The sequence below is a fragment of the Hordeum vulgare genome, chromosome 6H (genome assembly GCF_904849725.1).
Source record: "Hordeum vulgare subsp. vulgare chromosome 6H, MorexV3_pseudomolecules_assembly, whole genome shotgun sequence".
Taxonomy (NCBI): Eukaryota; Viridiplantae; Streptophyta; class Magnoliopsida; order Poales; family Poaceae; genus Hordeum; species Hordeum vulgare.
In genome coordinates, this window is record NC_058523.1 from 522766567 (window position 1) to 522783177 (window position 16611).

The window sequence follows — 16611 nt, forward strand, 5'->3', positions numbered from 1 at the left end:
GCACATTAAAGTTGATTATCACTTTGTTCGTGAAAGGGTTGCCAACAAGTTGTTGAATATCAGGTTTATTCCTACTGGTGATCAAGTGGCGGATGGGTTCACTAAACCATTGACAGCTCAGCAACTTGGTGTTTTTCGTCGCAATCTCAACTTAGGCAGTTGTGATTGAGGGGGGATGTTAGACGAAACATCTCTTTGTATTATACGTGACTTGTATAACACGTATTGGTTAGGATCTCTTTCTATCTCCTTGTGTTTAAACTGTAGATAAGATAGATTGATCTTAAACCTCTTCTCATGTATATCTCTTCAGCTTATGCCTATATAAACATGCACGCGTCCCTGCTAGGAGCATACGCTTCCAGCCTTTCTCACACCCCTGCCGAAATGCATTTTCATCCGATTATTCTGTTGCTGACCAGCAAAAACCAGAAGACAATATAGAAGTTATATAAACAGTTTTAAATTGTTGCTGTGTTATTTTGCACGACACTGATTGCAAGTTCCAAGTGAGTTTTGCAAGCATCTTCAGTGAAAAAGCCAGATGATGATAAGATCATGCAAGCAGCAGCAATAGCCAATAAGTAGCAACGCAACAATTACAGAGGACAATACAATACATTATATACATGCATAAAACATAATCAGTTGGAGATTCTGCTGGTTTATCTGCTCCTTGTTATTGATCCCAGGACTCAATTCACTTGGCTGGTATAGGATGATGCTGCAATCTTCGTGACTGGTGAGTGTATGCTGCCCCTTCCCTTCTTGCGGTTCTAGCCCGCCCCCCTTTTATTTCGCGTGCATTACGTCACGTGTTTTCTTCTTCTGAAATACATTTTGCAAATTACATCCAAAGTCATTGATATGAAACTAAATGCACAGATGATCAAATACTTTTTTTTTTGCCAATTTACCTCTCGTTCATCTTAGAAGCTTGTGGATCAGCCCCTTGTCTTGTGATGGAAACACAATAGGCATTATGCATGAGATGACTAATTCCACCATCAGTTCCGAAGGACTCTGTGGAGCTGAGCTCCCAGCGCCGTCAGTGTGAGGGGTTTCTGGATCAGGCTGTTTATCCCCGAGTTGCGGCACATCTCACGGATGCCGTCGTCCACGGTCACGGCAAGAGCAGCAGCAATGAGAAGCCAGCGCCTGTTCTTGAGCCCCCTGATCCGGAGGGCCACCTCAAATGCATCCATGTCAAGGTCGAGGAGGAGGAGCTGGAATGAGGAGCCGGCGCTCCCCAGCAAGGCCAGGCAATGGGCGCCCGACGACGCCGATATGACCTGGCAGCCGAGCTCCTCGAGGAGCTTCTGGGTCACCGCCCGGCTCATGGCGTCGCCGTCTGCGAGCAGGATCCTCAGGCCATTGAAGTGAGGGATGGACGACGACGTTCTTCTGCACATGCCTGATTGCTGCAGCTGGAAGTGCAGGATGAGGGTGATGCTTTCGCCATCCGATGCCGACCACACGGTGCCGTTCATCATCTGAAGAAATGAGAGGAAGGATGGATTAACAACAACCGGTAGCTGCGCAATTTTGCTTTTGGTATACCAAGTGAGTACTCTACCAACCTGCACGATCTTCTTGCACGTGTTGATCTGAGAGCTGGCCGGTCCACTGGGTGTCTGGCTGCACCCAGTTGATCTTTCCATGGCAACCTGAAACTCAACGCATACGCTACACCCTGTGGACAGATCTGGCCACACCGGGGTGGAAGAATCCTTTTCATCCGCGCTGCAGCTTTTGATGGAGAAGGAGAGACGCCCTGCTCCATCTCGTCGCTGGCCGAGCACGTCGCCGGCCATCTGCAGCAGGAGATGGAAGACCCTCGTCTCGTCGCCGACGACCCACTCAGGCAAGGCGTTCTCCAGCTGGTACGAGAAACCAACCCCGCCGCAGCTGGCCAGGCACCCCGCGACGCTCATGGCCTCCCTCATCAGGGATCGCAGGTCGAACGGCACGCGGTTCACCGTCAACGTCTCCGTGTCGACGTCGTTCATCAGCGCCAGCGACAGGGTGCTCGTCCTGGCAATGGCGTCGGCCACGAGCCTCTGTTGGGGGCGCATGTCCTCCGCCTGCCGCACCATGGAGAGCAGCCCGATGATGGAGTATATCGGCCTCCGCATGCCGTCGCACATGGCGCTCTGGATGCTGTTGATGCCCTCCGTCGCCATCATCGCGTCGTGCTTGGCGTGCAGCAAGGCCCTGTTCTGCTCGGCAAGCCTGTCGCTCATGGCCTGCCACTCCTCTAGGACCGCCGCGTGGGAGAGCGCCACGGCGACCTGGTCGGCGATGACCTGCACAACCTCCAGGTCATGGCCGCCCCACTCTCCGGAACCGGAGCCTGATGCCTTGCTGCGAAGGGCCAACACCAAGATGGCGTATGAGCTCGCCACCGGCGTCTTTCTTCCGTCGAAGTTGGAGACCTTGAGCATGGGGATCCGTATGGCGGCCACGGCTCCGGGCGGCTGGAGCTCGCCGCTGCTCGCCGTGGCGAGGACCGAGCCTGGCCCGAGCACCTTGGCGGCCTCGCTTGCCATTACGTCGACCACGTCCGGGTCATCTGCCGAGATGGGGGCCTGCGAGCCGACCACGACGCGGACGGGCCCCTTGCCCCTGAGGCTGAGCTGGTGCACCAGGTGGAGGTCGTCGGCGGCGTCGCGGCCGGGCATCCAGACGGCGCAGCTGTGGAGCTCGAGGGCGTCGGCGAGGTGGAGCATGGTGGTGTGGAGGATGGTGTGCGCGTCGAGCGGGGAGCTGCGGATGCGGTGGGTGAGCATGCGGACGAGGCGGGAGGTGGCCTCGACGCGGCGGCGGATGAGGCCGAGGTCGCGGTCGAGCTGGCGCGCCTTGGCCCGCAGGAATGCCTCCCGGAGCTTGGCGCGGATGAGGCGCGGGATGAGGGCGACGAGGGAGACGGCGGTGGCGAAGGAGACGAGCGCGGCGAGGAGCTTGGCGGCGGTGGAGGCGAGGAGGAGGCCCGAGGAGTGCGGGTGGGCGTGGGAGAAGACGGCGAGCAGGTGGGTGGCGCCGCCGAGCACGGCGAAGGCGGCCAGCTGCAGCAGCAGCCACTTGAGCGGCGCCAGGTCGGCGCAGGAGGCGAAGTAGAGCAGCTCCAGCGGGATGGAGAGGTAGGAGGCGGCGATGAGGAAGTCGCTCACCCGCTGGCACTGCAGCATCGCCTGCACCGCGCCGTCGTCCCGCCCGTCGCACCCGCCGCCGCAGTAGTACCGCTGCACCGCCGCCGCCGCCGCCGCGAAGTGCCGCGCCATTGCCTCGGCCGGTCGGGTCCCCTCTGGTGGCAGTCAGTCAGACTGATGCATGCAGTGGTACTCCAGTATATGCATGCGCGCAGTGATCTGGTCGGAGAAGATGCCGACGTGGAGGGAGGGAGGCGCGGAGGTGGCGGTTGGTTCCGGTGCGGTGGAGGGCGGGGGAGAGGACAGGTGCGTACCGAACGCTGACATGCCCCATGCAGCGGCCGGCCCATGCATCGGGGCCATCACCCTGGCTGGCTGACAGCCCGACCCCACAGCCCACCCCAGGCCTTGCAACAGAGGCATGGCTTCCTCTGAGAGAAAAACAGAGGCATGGCCATGGCGGGCGCGGGCATGGTATGGAGACAAGCTTTTGAAAAAGAGGATGAAGAACTCGGCAAATGCATCTTCTCATTTGACACTAGGAGTAATTAATAACTGGACCAGAGAGCATTCATTCGGTTTCATTGTGAAAAAACTTGGCTCAGGAAATCCTTATTCGCGCCACCAGATTGATTATTCAATCATTATTTCCTGTTTTAACAGGTACACAGAATGTTTTGCAGATGAAGAAGCATGGTCATAGTTATGTGTCACAAAAGAGCAGCACACTTATGGGTATGTCACTGAAAGAATGTGTCGTCGGCTTCTCATGGGGCCTATGAAAGGCTACTAGGCTAGCGAGAGCTCTCCCGCCGGGATTTTCCTCTTCACCAATTTCTCCCATGACTCGTTGGTTTCCTCTATCACCTTCAGGGCATATTCCTGGTTGCGGCACACAAGGATAGATAGGTAGATAGATAGCATCAGATATGTTGTATGTAAATATCTTCCGCGTTTCAGGAGGGTATAAACCAAGAAGCTGAGCGAAGATCGGCCTTACCTTGCTTGTGGGCTTGTCGCCCAAGCCGAATCTGTTGGCGGGCTTCCCGTCTGGGATCTTGTAGTCTCTGAACCAGTCTCTGATTGCAGTCAACGTTCCCTGGATAGGTGCCGCAAAACGTTGGTAAGAACAGTCGAAAAGAACAGTTGGGCGTAATTAGTTGCCGTTAGGTTTCAGTCAATGCCAACTGGGGAACTTGCGGAGTTTCAGGAGAAAACCTAACAATCAGAGACAGTTGAAAAGCTTCATGGAAATGCACCAGCGGTTGTTACAGTAAAGCATGTGAGATATTGACTAGGGCTGAATCATTCTACCAGGAGCGCTATTTTTCAGTGCCATTACTGCAAACTAAATTTGCTGCATACTGCATAGGACTTGCTTCCAAGCTACTTGGCTCACACCAAAACTAGCAACCACAGTGCTCATATGATCATACCATATGTGCATATCCTACTTTCCATCGAGGAGATAGGCACCGGGTAGCAATGGAGAACAAGGACAAACACTAAAACGTAAGGATAAGGACATCAATCATACCGGAAAATGCTCCTCGACATCATCTACATCATTCACAAGAGATGCTTTGGGATCGTCCAAAGAAATGGCCACAATTTTCCAGTCAAGCTCTCCTTCGTCAATCATCGCTAAAGCTGCCAATGGTTTCACCCTAAGAACATCCCCAATATTGGCCCGTCTTTCACCAATCTCGACAACATCAACTGAAAAAGAAGTCAAGGGGAAGATTTATTAGAGTGGATAGAGCTAATACGAAAACCATGCTCATCAAAGATAGTAAACCAGAGAAGTTAACTACCAGGATCATTGTCTCCAAGTGCTCCTTCAACATCAGCATTTGCAGCTGTCGGGTCTTCCCATGTCTGGGGAAGTAACCCATAGTTCCAGTTGATGTTGTAGCTGATATAACAGGTGATATCAGGAATAGCCACACACAAATTTATCAACAGGGGCAATAGTTGCATAAACTCGTTGCCTCAATTGTCTTGCTAGCAAGCAGGGGAATTTCTCACTTGAAGCTTATGCCAAATAAAAGCTCAACAAGAAAATGAACTAATAAACATGCACACTGACCCCTTTTCAACAGGAAACAGGATAAGGCATAAAAGCACAGCTTAAAATTTCTTTTGTCAAGAAAAAACGACCAAGCACACTAAAATATTCAACAACACACTTTAACTTGAATCAGTACAAACTAGCTATGGTCAGTTAAGTTTTTGTGTCATTTAATCGTAGAGATTTATACAAAAACGACCAAGAAATGAAAGTGTCACACATTTTTGCCAACCCGGTTAAAAAAAGCAATTACATAAAATTTTCAGCCCTTTTTGGTCAAATTTTGACCAAAAAATGGCAGTGTTCGGATTTTTTTTTAAAAGTAAATCTGTAAAATCGAAACTAACATAGTGATCATTCTGGGAAAGTTTCAAACATTTTTTCCAAACAGAATTAGGAATGCCCTCAAAATTTGACCCCAAAAGGGGCTGAAAATGCAATTTAAGTGTATTTTTAAATCTGTTTGGCATAGAAGTGTGGAACTTTCCCAGGATGATCACTATAGTAGTGTTGAGTTTACGTAACTTTTTCTTTTTTTTTCTGGACACTTCCATTTTCTGGTCAACATTTAAGTTAAGTGGACTTGCTTACTGGGATGCTGACTGGCCGGTCAGCAGGTCAAAACCAGGCCTACTCTGCGAAAACCGGTTTGAGGAGAGGGGAGGGTCGGTTCGTAGCCGGTTTTCATAGTTCAGGGTTGAACCTTAGACGGTTTCAGAGTTCAGGGTTGAATTTTAGACAGATGGAAGAGTTCAAGGTTGTAATATGGACTTCTCTCTACCTGAAATAAAACATATGGCGGCCTCTATAGCCTTTCTACATTGAAGTAAAGCTTCCTAAAAGCGATTGATGCAAGAATACTAACCTCCTATTATTTCTCCACTATACCACAAAGGAAAGCACGAAAAGAACCACCACTCTGCCAGTTTTTCTTCCAAAGTTACCTTTTTTTAAAATAAAGGATAACAACAACCATCGGTTGGTGCAAAGTTTGCTAATATAAACACAAAATTACAATCTACAGTGACAAGCAAAGACCATTTGTTTGTCCTCATATTGCCACTTACGGTTACGGACAAAGACAATCAACAGTGAAAAGCAAATATCATGTATTTGTTTCCATATTGCCACTTACGGTTACAAACAATGACAAGCAAAGATCATGTGTTTGTGTCCATAAACACAAAATGACAGTCAACAGTGACAATAAACAGCTTAGTTATGGACATTCCACCGCAACACTTTAGTTGGTGCCACTAGAACACTTATATGAACTATCAGTACAAGTGCAAGTGTTTCTCTTCATATTGCCACTTACAAATCTTTCTATCAAGGTTAAGTTGTCTGCCAGCATTTCCACAAAGGATCATCAAATTGCCAGAAAGCACACAAAATGCATCTTCACATCTGCCGATTTGCATAAAAACTGTAACCCTTAAGACTGGCTAGGCCATACAACAGACATATTTACTTACCAACGATTCCATAGTCTCAACCATAAAGGTGAACAAGACTGTAAACATTTGACTGAAGACTATACAACTACTCTCTCAATCTTACCATCAATAGATGAACCAAATTATAAATTCGAGCCACCCATTATGACAATGAATTATACCAGCTAAACTCATGAGAGGGATGTAATCTCCATAGTTCTAATGGGCACTAAATTGTAAAGGCGCCAGTATTTTTTTACCAAATTCATATCACGGGGATGGTATCATCCCTCTTTGTAACACACAGTTTTATCCTCTTAAGGCTCTAGAACCAAAAACGATTTAGTAGTTCTGGTAGTGCAGCAGGAAGTGAACAACATGTACTCATCTTTAATCTATTCCATCCTTCGTTCTTAAGATGGGAGTAGATAGCTTGAAAATTTGGTGAACTTATGGCATTCTCTTTTTTAGCCCACTATTTTTTTCCAATTAAAAGGGCCTCACAGCCCCCAATTTCATCAGTATAGCAATCAGTTTGCCATTAGACATCTGGCCTCTAGCCCTCTATTAAACAATCCCAATAATTTGGCTCGCTATTATAGTCCCAACTTCAATTTTTCTGCTTCCAGTTTTGACACGGAAGACGCAATGATTTCAGCAATAACGCAAATTGCGGCATTTGGGGCCGAAACTTCCGTGGTTTCAGAGTCCTTACGGGTAGTAACGGAGGTTGCCCTTCTTGGTGTCCTGCTTGATGGGAGTGTAGGCCTCGTCGGTGGCGACCTCCATCTTGGCGCTGCTCTCCTTGGGGATCTCCACGATGAAGTGGAACGCCCCGTCCCCGGCGCGGAGCGGCACGTCGTGCCACGGGGACACCTTGCGGCCGCCGCCGTCGATGAGGAAGACGCGGTAATCGAGCGTCTCGGGCTGGCCCTGGTCCTTTGGCTTGAGCTCGGTGGGCCTGAGGAGCGCGGTGGTGGTGAGTCCCGGCCGCTGGAAGCGGACGGCGGTGCGGGGGCGGTAGCTGCTGCGCCGGAGGCCGACGCCCGCCAGGCGCGTGAAGCGAGTCGCCGCGGTGGCGGACGCCGTGACCGCCGTCGCCATTCGGGGTGTCGCCGGGGGTTGGTGAGGAGCGGGTGGAGGTGGCGGCGGCGGCGGTCACTGCGGACTGGAAAGTGGAGCTGCGGATGACGAGGCGATGAAACTTTTTGCGGATTTTGCGTGGTGGTGGCTACGGGCTATGCTAGGTGGGCCCTACCCTGACAGATCTCAAGAATGTTTTCATGGGCCACGTGGAGGGGCTTGTTCGTAAGGTACTCTTAGGCCCATTTCGATGCTGGGCTAAACAATTGGGCTCTCAATGGGGTAGGCTACGTGCTTCCATTCGTCTTTCCTAAATTCCCTAAAAAAAACTCATTGCAATAAAAAAAACGTCTTTTTCGTGAGGACTAAAAAAACAGTCATTCCTCGTTTGGAATACCAAGAAATTAGAAATGCACAAAAATGTTGTTTGGATGTCACGTAGAAAAAAAGATGAATTTTAGACACAAAGAGAGAAAAAATGGAGTAGAATCTCATGTGCTGTTTTCCTCCAAAATTTCGATGAAACAGGCCACCCCATAGAAAAATTCAAAGAAATCTAGAATAAACTTTTTTATCCAAATTTTAGCAAAGAAATATTTTCTATGAAAATCTTATCCTCGAAAATTTTACGCTTGTTTTTGTACCAAACGACCCCTTAAATTCCCAAGGAAAAGAACTCATATTGTCGTCATCCTTTCACATGTATAGCTAGAAATTCTATGTACAACATAGACATGCACACATACACACATTGCTTACTAAAGAATAGAGTTGTGAAGTTCCAAGGTTGATTAAGTCACCATATGTGTCTTGCTCTCAATATGGTGTCATGATCATCTCACTCATAGATTAATCAAGCATTACTTGGACACATGAGGCGTTAAACAATGAATGGTTCTCTCCTAGCTGCCTCTTTCCTTTTCCTTCCCAACACCCGGCATCTAGGATTTCTTCCCCTTCTCCGGCAAGGCTGCTTTTCCCCTCCGTCTCCAGTCCACATATTGGCGCGAGGAGACAAAGTAGTTCTTCATACGATGTGTACTTTCATTTTGGATAGGCTTTTGTCTGTGTGTCTTAGCAGAGACGTTGAAGCGACGACACCATCAATGAGTCCCTTTTGGCCTCCTCATGCTTCCTGATTGTTTTATTCCAATGTCATCGACAAGCTTATGAGGGTATAATCATGTGGATCTGGGCAACCAGATTTATTGGGCGATGTGATGATGTTAGACAACAAAACCAAGTCCAACTTTGGATCTACGTGAGTATCAACATGGTACGAGAGAGCATCCTATAAAGCCTCATATGGTGTTCTATTATCACGCAAAGATTCTTCGTCACGTGCGTCACATCTATTGTACAACAGCGGACCTCTAGAACTTTTCAATAGAGTAGGTCTTAAAATATAGATTTCTTCTTTCACATGTGTGCATGTCCGTCAGCGTCATTCGAACCAGATTGTCCGCCAGGACCCTTTCCAAAGATTGCTTTTAAATCCTTGACCATTCAAATATATCATCACTAGTACGGGGGACATGCTTCTTCTCGTGATCTACCTCATCTTTGAAATGCTTGCCTTTCTTTCTTGAGGGATGCGTGCTCGGGAGAAATCGATGATGTCCCACGTACATATTTTTTTTTACATTTGTCCAAACATATACTTTCGGTATCTAAATAGTGTGTGCATGCATTGTATTCCTTGTTTGTGTGTCCTAAAAGGTTACTAAGAGGAGGCCAATCATTGATGGTTACAAACATCAATGCTCGTAGGTCAAATTCCTGTTGTTTGTGCTCATCCCACACGCGTACACCTTTTATATTCCACAACTGTAAAAGTTGTTCAACTAATTGCCTTAGGTACACATCAATGTCGTTCCTGTGTTGCTTCGGGCCTTGGATGATCACTGTCATCATAATGAACTTCCACTTCATGCACAACTAAGGAGGAAGGTTATAGATACATAGAGTCATAGGCGAGGTGCTATGATTGTTGTTCTGCTCCCCAAAAGGATTAATGTCATCTGCACTTATACCAAACCATAAGTTCCTTGCGTCATGTGCAAACTCCGACCACTTTTTCTCGATTTTTCTCCACTGTGACCCATCAGTGGGTACTCTCAACATCCCGTCTTTCTTACGGTCTTCTTTGTGCCATCGCAACAACTTGACATGCTCTTTGTTTCTGAACAAACGTTTTAACTGTGGTATTATAGGGGCATACCACATCACCTTGGCAGGAACCCTCTTCCTGGGCGCTCACCCTCAACAACGTCACCAGGGTCATCGCGTTTGATCTTGTACCACAATGCACTGCATATCAGGCATCCATTCAAATTCTCGTACTCCTCATCGCGGTAGAGGATGCAGTCATTAGGGCATGCATGTATCTTCTCCACCTCTAATCCTAGAGGGCTGGGAACTTTCTTTGCTTCATACGTACCATCAGACAATTCATTATCCTTTGGAAGCTTCTTCTTCATTATTTTCAGTAACTTCTCAAATCCCTTGTCATATAAATCATTCTCTGCCTTCCATTGCAGCAATTCTAGTGTGGTACCGAGCTTTGTGTTGCCATCTTCGCAATTTGGGTACAAGCATTTTTTGTGATCCTTTAACATGCGATCGAACTTCAACTTCTTCTTTTCACTTTCGCATTCTCTCTGTGCATCAGTAACTACCCGACGAAGATCATCAGCGGGCACACCTGCTGCCTCTTGATCTTCAACTTCTCCCATTGCAGTATCAACTTATTTAGGGAACATAGGATAGTTGTCATCGTCCTCTTCTTCTTCATTGTCTTTTATCATAACCCTTCTTTCTTCGTGCTTGGTCAAAAATTATAGGTGGGCATGAAACCAGACGATAGCAGGTGGGTGTGAAGGATTTTCAAGCAAGAGTAACCCCTCGTATTCTCACACACAACACATGAGCAACACATAAAACCATTCAGACTGTTTGCCTTAGCCACATCGATAAAAATATGCAGTCCCGTAATGTACTCGGAAGTGCGTCGGTCACCGTACATCCATTACCGGTTCATGTGCATTATATAATTAAGTATATAAAAAACCATTACAAAGTTTCATGAATAGAGAAATGACCAAATTAATACAAGTTCATCACATTAAAACCGAAGTACAGTAGTGACCAAATGTTATTACTGCAAACATAAATACATAAAATTCATACACAGTTTCCATAAAACAACATACAACTATCTAGAGCATCTAAAATATACATTGAAACTAACATACAACTATGTGAAACATTTAAATGCAAGAACAAATACGAAGCCTCTTTATCAACGACACATTTTTTAATCTTTCTAATCTTCAAGCGCATTACATCTATCCGGATCTTGTGTAGATCGACCACATCGACAACATGCAACTCTAATTTCATCTTCTCTGTTTCAATTCCTTACAATTTATCTTTCAAGTAATTGTTTTACTTTTCAACTAAATTTAACCTCTCGACAAGAGGGTCGGTTGAAATTTCCGGTTCACATACCTCCTACGTAAAAATATCTATGTCAAGTTGGTCGGCATAATTGTCATAAACACTAAATGAAACAAATAGTAATAAAAGATAATCTACCACATCTGAATCATAGACCAGAGGAGAGCCGACGGGGGCGAATGTTAAAACCATGACACTATATAATAACTAACAATAATACAAGTAAGAAAATTATACAAACAATAATACATGTAACATTTAGAAAAAACAGATAAGAACAAGAGGCTCACTACAGTGATGCCGGTGACGAGATCGACGCGGTCGATCGACGGTGGTGACGACGGGGACGAGAGCTTGGAGGAAGAAAGAGGAGAAGAAAGAGGAGAAAGCTTAAGTGTGGCTCGGGCACCTCATATCAATGCCATCATGCTTTCACGCATTTCATCGAACACCTCTTGTGCATAGGAAAGGAAAACAAACTAGCACACACCTCCCACCTTCTTCGAGGAAAAAAAATAAAGGATGGGGGAGGGCAGGGACAAGGGGATATATATATAGGTAACTTTTTAGTGCCGGTAGGTGTCTTAAACCAGTACTGAAGACATGCCTTTAGTGACGGTTAGAGACATCAATCGGGACTAAAGGATGTGGGACATGCCGCAACCCCTTTAGCCCCGGTTGGTGTCTCCAGCCGGGACTAAATGTCCCATTCGAACAGGGATTGATGCCTACCGAGCCCCGTCTGACGTTCGCACCGCTCGAACCGGGACTAATGCTCTAATCCGGCTAGAACCAAAGCCCTATTTTCTACTAGTGAGTGGACCGCAAACACACCCCCCAACACGCTATATATCCGGGTCCTTGAGGTCGATACGGGTCGAAATCCTATCCCTCCGCCGCCCCGATTCCCCATCTCCCACCTCTATTTCTCTCTGCCGGTGGCCAAAATCCTCCACTCTGCCCACCGGTCTGTGGGATGTGGAGCTCCGGCCGGCGCGGCAACGACGACCCCGAGCGGAGGCGTTGCGTCATAGCCAACGCGGCGCGAAAGCGCTCCGCCCTACGGTACATGAACCACAGACTTGAGCCGCCGCCGTTGCTCCTCCACCGCGAGACGGAGGAATACGACCGCACATGCGGCTCTTCTCCGACGCAGTCAGCTCCTCCAGGACGTCAAGCTTCCGCTCGTCGCTCGAGTAGGTGGAGGTCCCCCCGCTCCGCACGGTTAAGAGGGAGCCGAAGGTCGACGCGGAGCCGGAGCGTTGGGGCGGTGGCATCGTCGGGCGGAGGACTTCATCAAGGCCGCCATTTTTGCGCGCGGTGCGCGGGAGGAGGAAAAGGAGCTGCAGCGCCGCCATCGGGAGGAGGAAATCAACGTCGTTCTCTACGAGAGGGCCTCGCGAAGGCCCTCACGTTCGACGATAAGGAGGAGGAGTGGCGCCGCGAGGCCATAGCGCAGGAGAAGGTCTACGTCGACCTCACCTCCGACGAGGATTGAGTGGCGCCGCTGAGCTTCGGTGAGCTCGATTAGGTCAGCTATCGCACTCGCCGGGCTCCAGCAAGCTCGATTATTGTCAGCTTTAGGGTAGGGTAAGCGTACGTCAAGCTTTGTATGTAAGAATCTATGACGTGTATGAATTATCATCCCCACTTTTGCGTACTGCTCTTGTTTAATTTCTCACACGAAACTAGTTTTTTAAATTTTACGTTTTCAGTTAAGGATTTCGTTCAGCCGCGGAGTTTATGAACCCGCATATATATCCTGTTGCGCGAACTGTAAATTGCGTTTTCAATTTCTCGATTTACGGAGTCTATACTAGAGTTGCTCTAAGCTAGTAGTGGGACGCAAGGGGCATATGCTGTGGCAGGCGGATCCATGACTCGGATCCACCGATGCGCCACACTAAATTTTTCTTCCAGTTTCTGAACCCTACACGTACTGTTGACCGCACAGTGTCGGTGGAGCGCGTCTATATAAAGGAGACGGTTTCGGTGTGAGCTCATCGCCCCATCGTTCACAGCCACTGCTAGCAAGAGTCGCATCGAGCTCGAGCTACTGAGTGAGAGAGAAGTAGCTAGCCAGAGGAGAGAGATAGAAGTATGGGTATGGGGTGGAAGGTCCTGCACGACGCCAAGCCGTACCTGGCGATGGTGCTGCTGCAGGTGGGGTTCGCCGGGATGTACATCATCGCCGTGGCATCCCTCAAGGCCGGGATGAGCCACTTCGTGCTCGTTGTCTACCGTAACCTCGTCGCCACCGCCGTCATGATGCCCTTCGCTCTCTACTTCGAGAGGTAACTAGCTAATTCCGTCCAAGCATCGTGGGCTCTCGCGCATGCACACGCATCATGCGGATGGAACTAGTGTAGTTTGCATGCATAGAATGTCTCACTGCTACCTACTTTTACTTCGAAAAACAACCGCTAGAGGATCTGGATCGATCAACGCGTACACACATCTATCAGCTCACACTTCAGCTTACCGTAAACAGTTTTGGTAAGCTTTCATTCGACTGAAACTTTATTATGTCGATGCTATATTCCTTTGATCGTGTATGATGATTCGTCCATAAATATTCATTTCAGCTCCTCTTTTTTTCTTCTTATATACCATATCATTTGGCTGAGACTTGATTAAGTCTCAGTCGAGACCTAGCTAGCCACACCCTACTGCAAATAGGTTTTTCACAGTGTCACACGATGTTGTGATCTTAGTTAACTCGGAGTACAATCGCCTCATTAACCACCCAAGCAAGGGCTTGGTTGTTTATATATTGTCATGAGCTACCATGAAAGTAGAGGACTAGAGATAGATCATTAATTAGTCAGAGTAGATGGTTCCCACATGCATGCGCGCTTCATGCATGTTTTACAAAAAATGTACAGCACAACTTAATTACACATGCATGCATGAATGTCCAGTTAGCTGCCATTACTCTGAGTCTCTGACCGATGCTCCCATACACTCTAGCTAGCATTCACTTTCTTTTCATTGTGTAGCATTTACCGTTAGTTAGCTAGTCAAACTTTCAAGGAGAGCTAGGGACAACTGAACAAACTGATCGATAGTAGTAAAGGGAAAATTAACAAGCCAACTTGCCAAACGTGCACCCCCACGATCGAGCAAACACACACGTACAATTTGCTCGGTTCATTCTCACTTTTGTCTCATTTAGATGGTGCAAGCTGCACTCGTGGATCTTAATTCAGAAAGGTGTAGATGCACTTCTTGATACCTTATTCTATTTTGTACGGGCAAAGCGACCTTTCCGGGCTTTCTTTATCAGGCGTTTAATCAGCAATATATTATCAGGAGTATGGATGAATCAAACAGAATATCAGAGTGGATTAATTAGCACGAGTAGAAAATGACACATAAGCAGGTATATATGGCTATAGCTAACCGGCCTGTGTGCGGTATGTGTGTTTACGTACGTGTAAACGCACCTGGACGACCTCCACTAGGCAGTGTGACCTGATTGGCCACTGGTGGAGGGCCTACCATTCATGGAAGTGAAACCACCAGAACCCACAAGTCAGCCGGAAGCATGCCGGTTCATCCATGCAGTTAAATCCACTCATACAATTTAATTTATACGAGTTCATTTCGATTCATATTTACGTAGATCATGATTCATGAGAGAAGAGAACACTAAATAATTGTGTATTTGCTCAGGGGGCGGAGGCCAAAGATGACAACCACCATCTTCCTCAAGATCGCAGGGCTCGCAATTCTCGAGTACGTCCGTACTGTTAACAAGGCAGAAGCAGACCTCTTTCCTGATTACTGACTGATGTGCCGTGTTGCATGGGTCTCTCAGGCCCGTGATTGACCAGAACCTCTACTTCTTGGGCGCGAAGATGACCTCGGCGGGCTTCGCGACGGCGCTCCTCAACACCCTCCCGGCCGTCACCTTCGTGCTGGCCCTCCTCCTGCGCATGGAGAAGGTGCGGCTGCGGAGCCTGCACAGCCAGGCCAAGATCGCCGGCACGGTTCTCACGGTGGCCGGCGCCGTGCTGATGATCCTTTACCACGGACCCATCGTGCAGTTCCCGTGGGCCAGAGGCCAGCACCACCCCACTGCCGGTGACCAGGGCGCCGTTGGCGCCGCCGCTGCGCAGGACTGGCTGAAAGGGACCATAATGCTCATCGGCTCCTGCATGGTCTGGTCGGGCTTCTTCATTCTCCAGTCCAACACGCTGCGGAGCTACCCCGCGGAGCTGTCCCTCACGGCGCTCATCTGTGGCATGGGCTCGCTGATGAGCGGCGCCGTCGCCCTCGTCGCTGAGCGCGCCAACTCCCATGTCTGGGTTATCGGCTTCGATAACCGCCTCTTGACCGTCGTCTACGCCGGCATAGTGTGCTCCGGCGTGGCGTACTACTTGCAGGGCGTCGTGTCTGGGCAAAGGGGCCCGGTGTTCGTGACGGCCTTCAACCCGCTCTGCATGATCATAACCGCTGTTATGGGCTCCATCATTCTCAAGGAGGAGATCAATCTCGGAAGGTACACGTACTACACCAGTGTGCTAGCTAACATATCAAGATTAACGAGGATAAAATATACTAGTACACATTAATTAGTGCAACAAATACTAATGATATCATGTCATTTTTGCTTTCAGTGTGATTGGTGCAGTGATCATCGTGGTAGGCCTCTACTTTCTCATTTGGGGCAAGAGCAAGGACGACATAAGCCGAGTTTCCGACGTGAGCGTCAAGGTCGCCGGCGAGCTGCCCTTAACCTCCTTGACCAACGGCCACGGCCACGGCAAGCAGCACGAGCTCGGCAATAGCAACGGAGACCATGGCGCCTTAGACGTCAAGACGCCGACGACCAATGTCCACTACTTCCTTCGTCACAGTTTATAAGACGTGCACATGTACCCAGGTCATCAATTTGACTTATATAAAATATATTGTTTAACATAAAAAATATATTATTAAAAAATAGAACATCTAAAGTTTTTAATGATATATTTTTTGTAATATATGTCTCTCATTAAGTTAGTCAAATTTATGACCTAGATACACATGCCGGACTTATAAATTGAAACAGAGGGAGTACTAGATAAGGGATCGACTTCGAGCATCCATAGCAAATCCGGACCGTCAAATACCCGCAAACAGTGACCGGTTTACACCTTAAATTTGCTCCTTTATATTCGGATACCTCATACTTAAAATTTTAAAATCATACAAAACATGCAAAAAAGGAAAACCAACGTATTGCATAGACCAAATAATCTATCTATACTATCCTAGTCCACAATCTCCGTGTCCGGCTCCTCGTACATGGACGACAGCTGCAACTTTGTCTCCTACGACTCCTCGCTTCGGCCTTTGCCTCCTCCTCCATGACTAGTTCGGCAAAAAGTGCGTCGACCACCACCCATTCTTATCAGATGAACCGTCA

At 48.1% G+C, this 16611-nt stretch overlaps 3 protein-coding genes across 3 annotated transcripts; 1 reads left to right on the top strand and 2 right to left on the bottom strand.

The window, feature by feature from the left end:
- Positions 1-416: 416 nt before the first annotated feature.
- On the bottom strand, positions 417-3650 carry LOC123402066 (ethylene receptor 4-like). The gene is made up of 3 exons (XM_045095927.1): positions 1581-3650; positions 918-1493; positions 417-828 (listed from the first exon to the last, which is right to left on the bottom strand). The coding sequence occupies exons 1-2, from the start codon at positions 3279-3281 to the stop codon at positions 1008-1010; spliced, it is 2187 nt and encodes a 728-aa protein (XP_044951862.1). The 5' UTR covers positions 3282-3650; the 3' UTR covers positions 417-828; positions 918-1007.
- A 100-nt stretch (positions 3651-3750) lies between these two features.
- On the bottom strand, positions 3751-7843 carry LOC123402067 (soluble inorganic pyrophosphatase 6, chloroplastic). Its single transcript, XM_045095929.1, has 5 exons — positions 7372-7843; positions 4964-5064; positions 4687-4868; positions 4150-4248; positions 3751-4031 (listed from the first exon to the last, which is right to left on the bottom strand). Exons 1-5 carry the CDS (start codon positions 7758-7760, stop codon positions 3939-3941), a joined length of 864 nt encoding a protein of 287 aa, XP_044951864.1. The 5' UTR covers positions 7761-7843; the 3' UTR covers positions 3751-3938.
- A 5374-nt stretch (positions 7844-13217) lies between these two features.
- LOC123403536 (WAT1-related protein At1g44800-like) lies at positions 13218-16081 on the top strand. Its single transcript, XM_045097467.1, has 4 exons — positions 13218-13492; positions 14874-14936; positions 15019-15702; positions 15821-16081. The coding sequence occupies exons 1-4, from the start codon at positions 13299-13301 to the stop codon at positions 16065-16067; spliced, it is 1188 nt and encodes a 395-aa protein (XP_044953402.1). The 5' UTR covers positions 13218-13298; the 3' UTR covers positions 16068-16081.
- Positions 16082-16611: the final 530 nt, after the last annotated feature.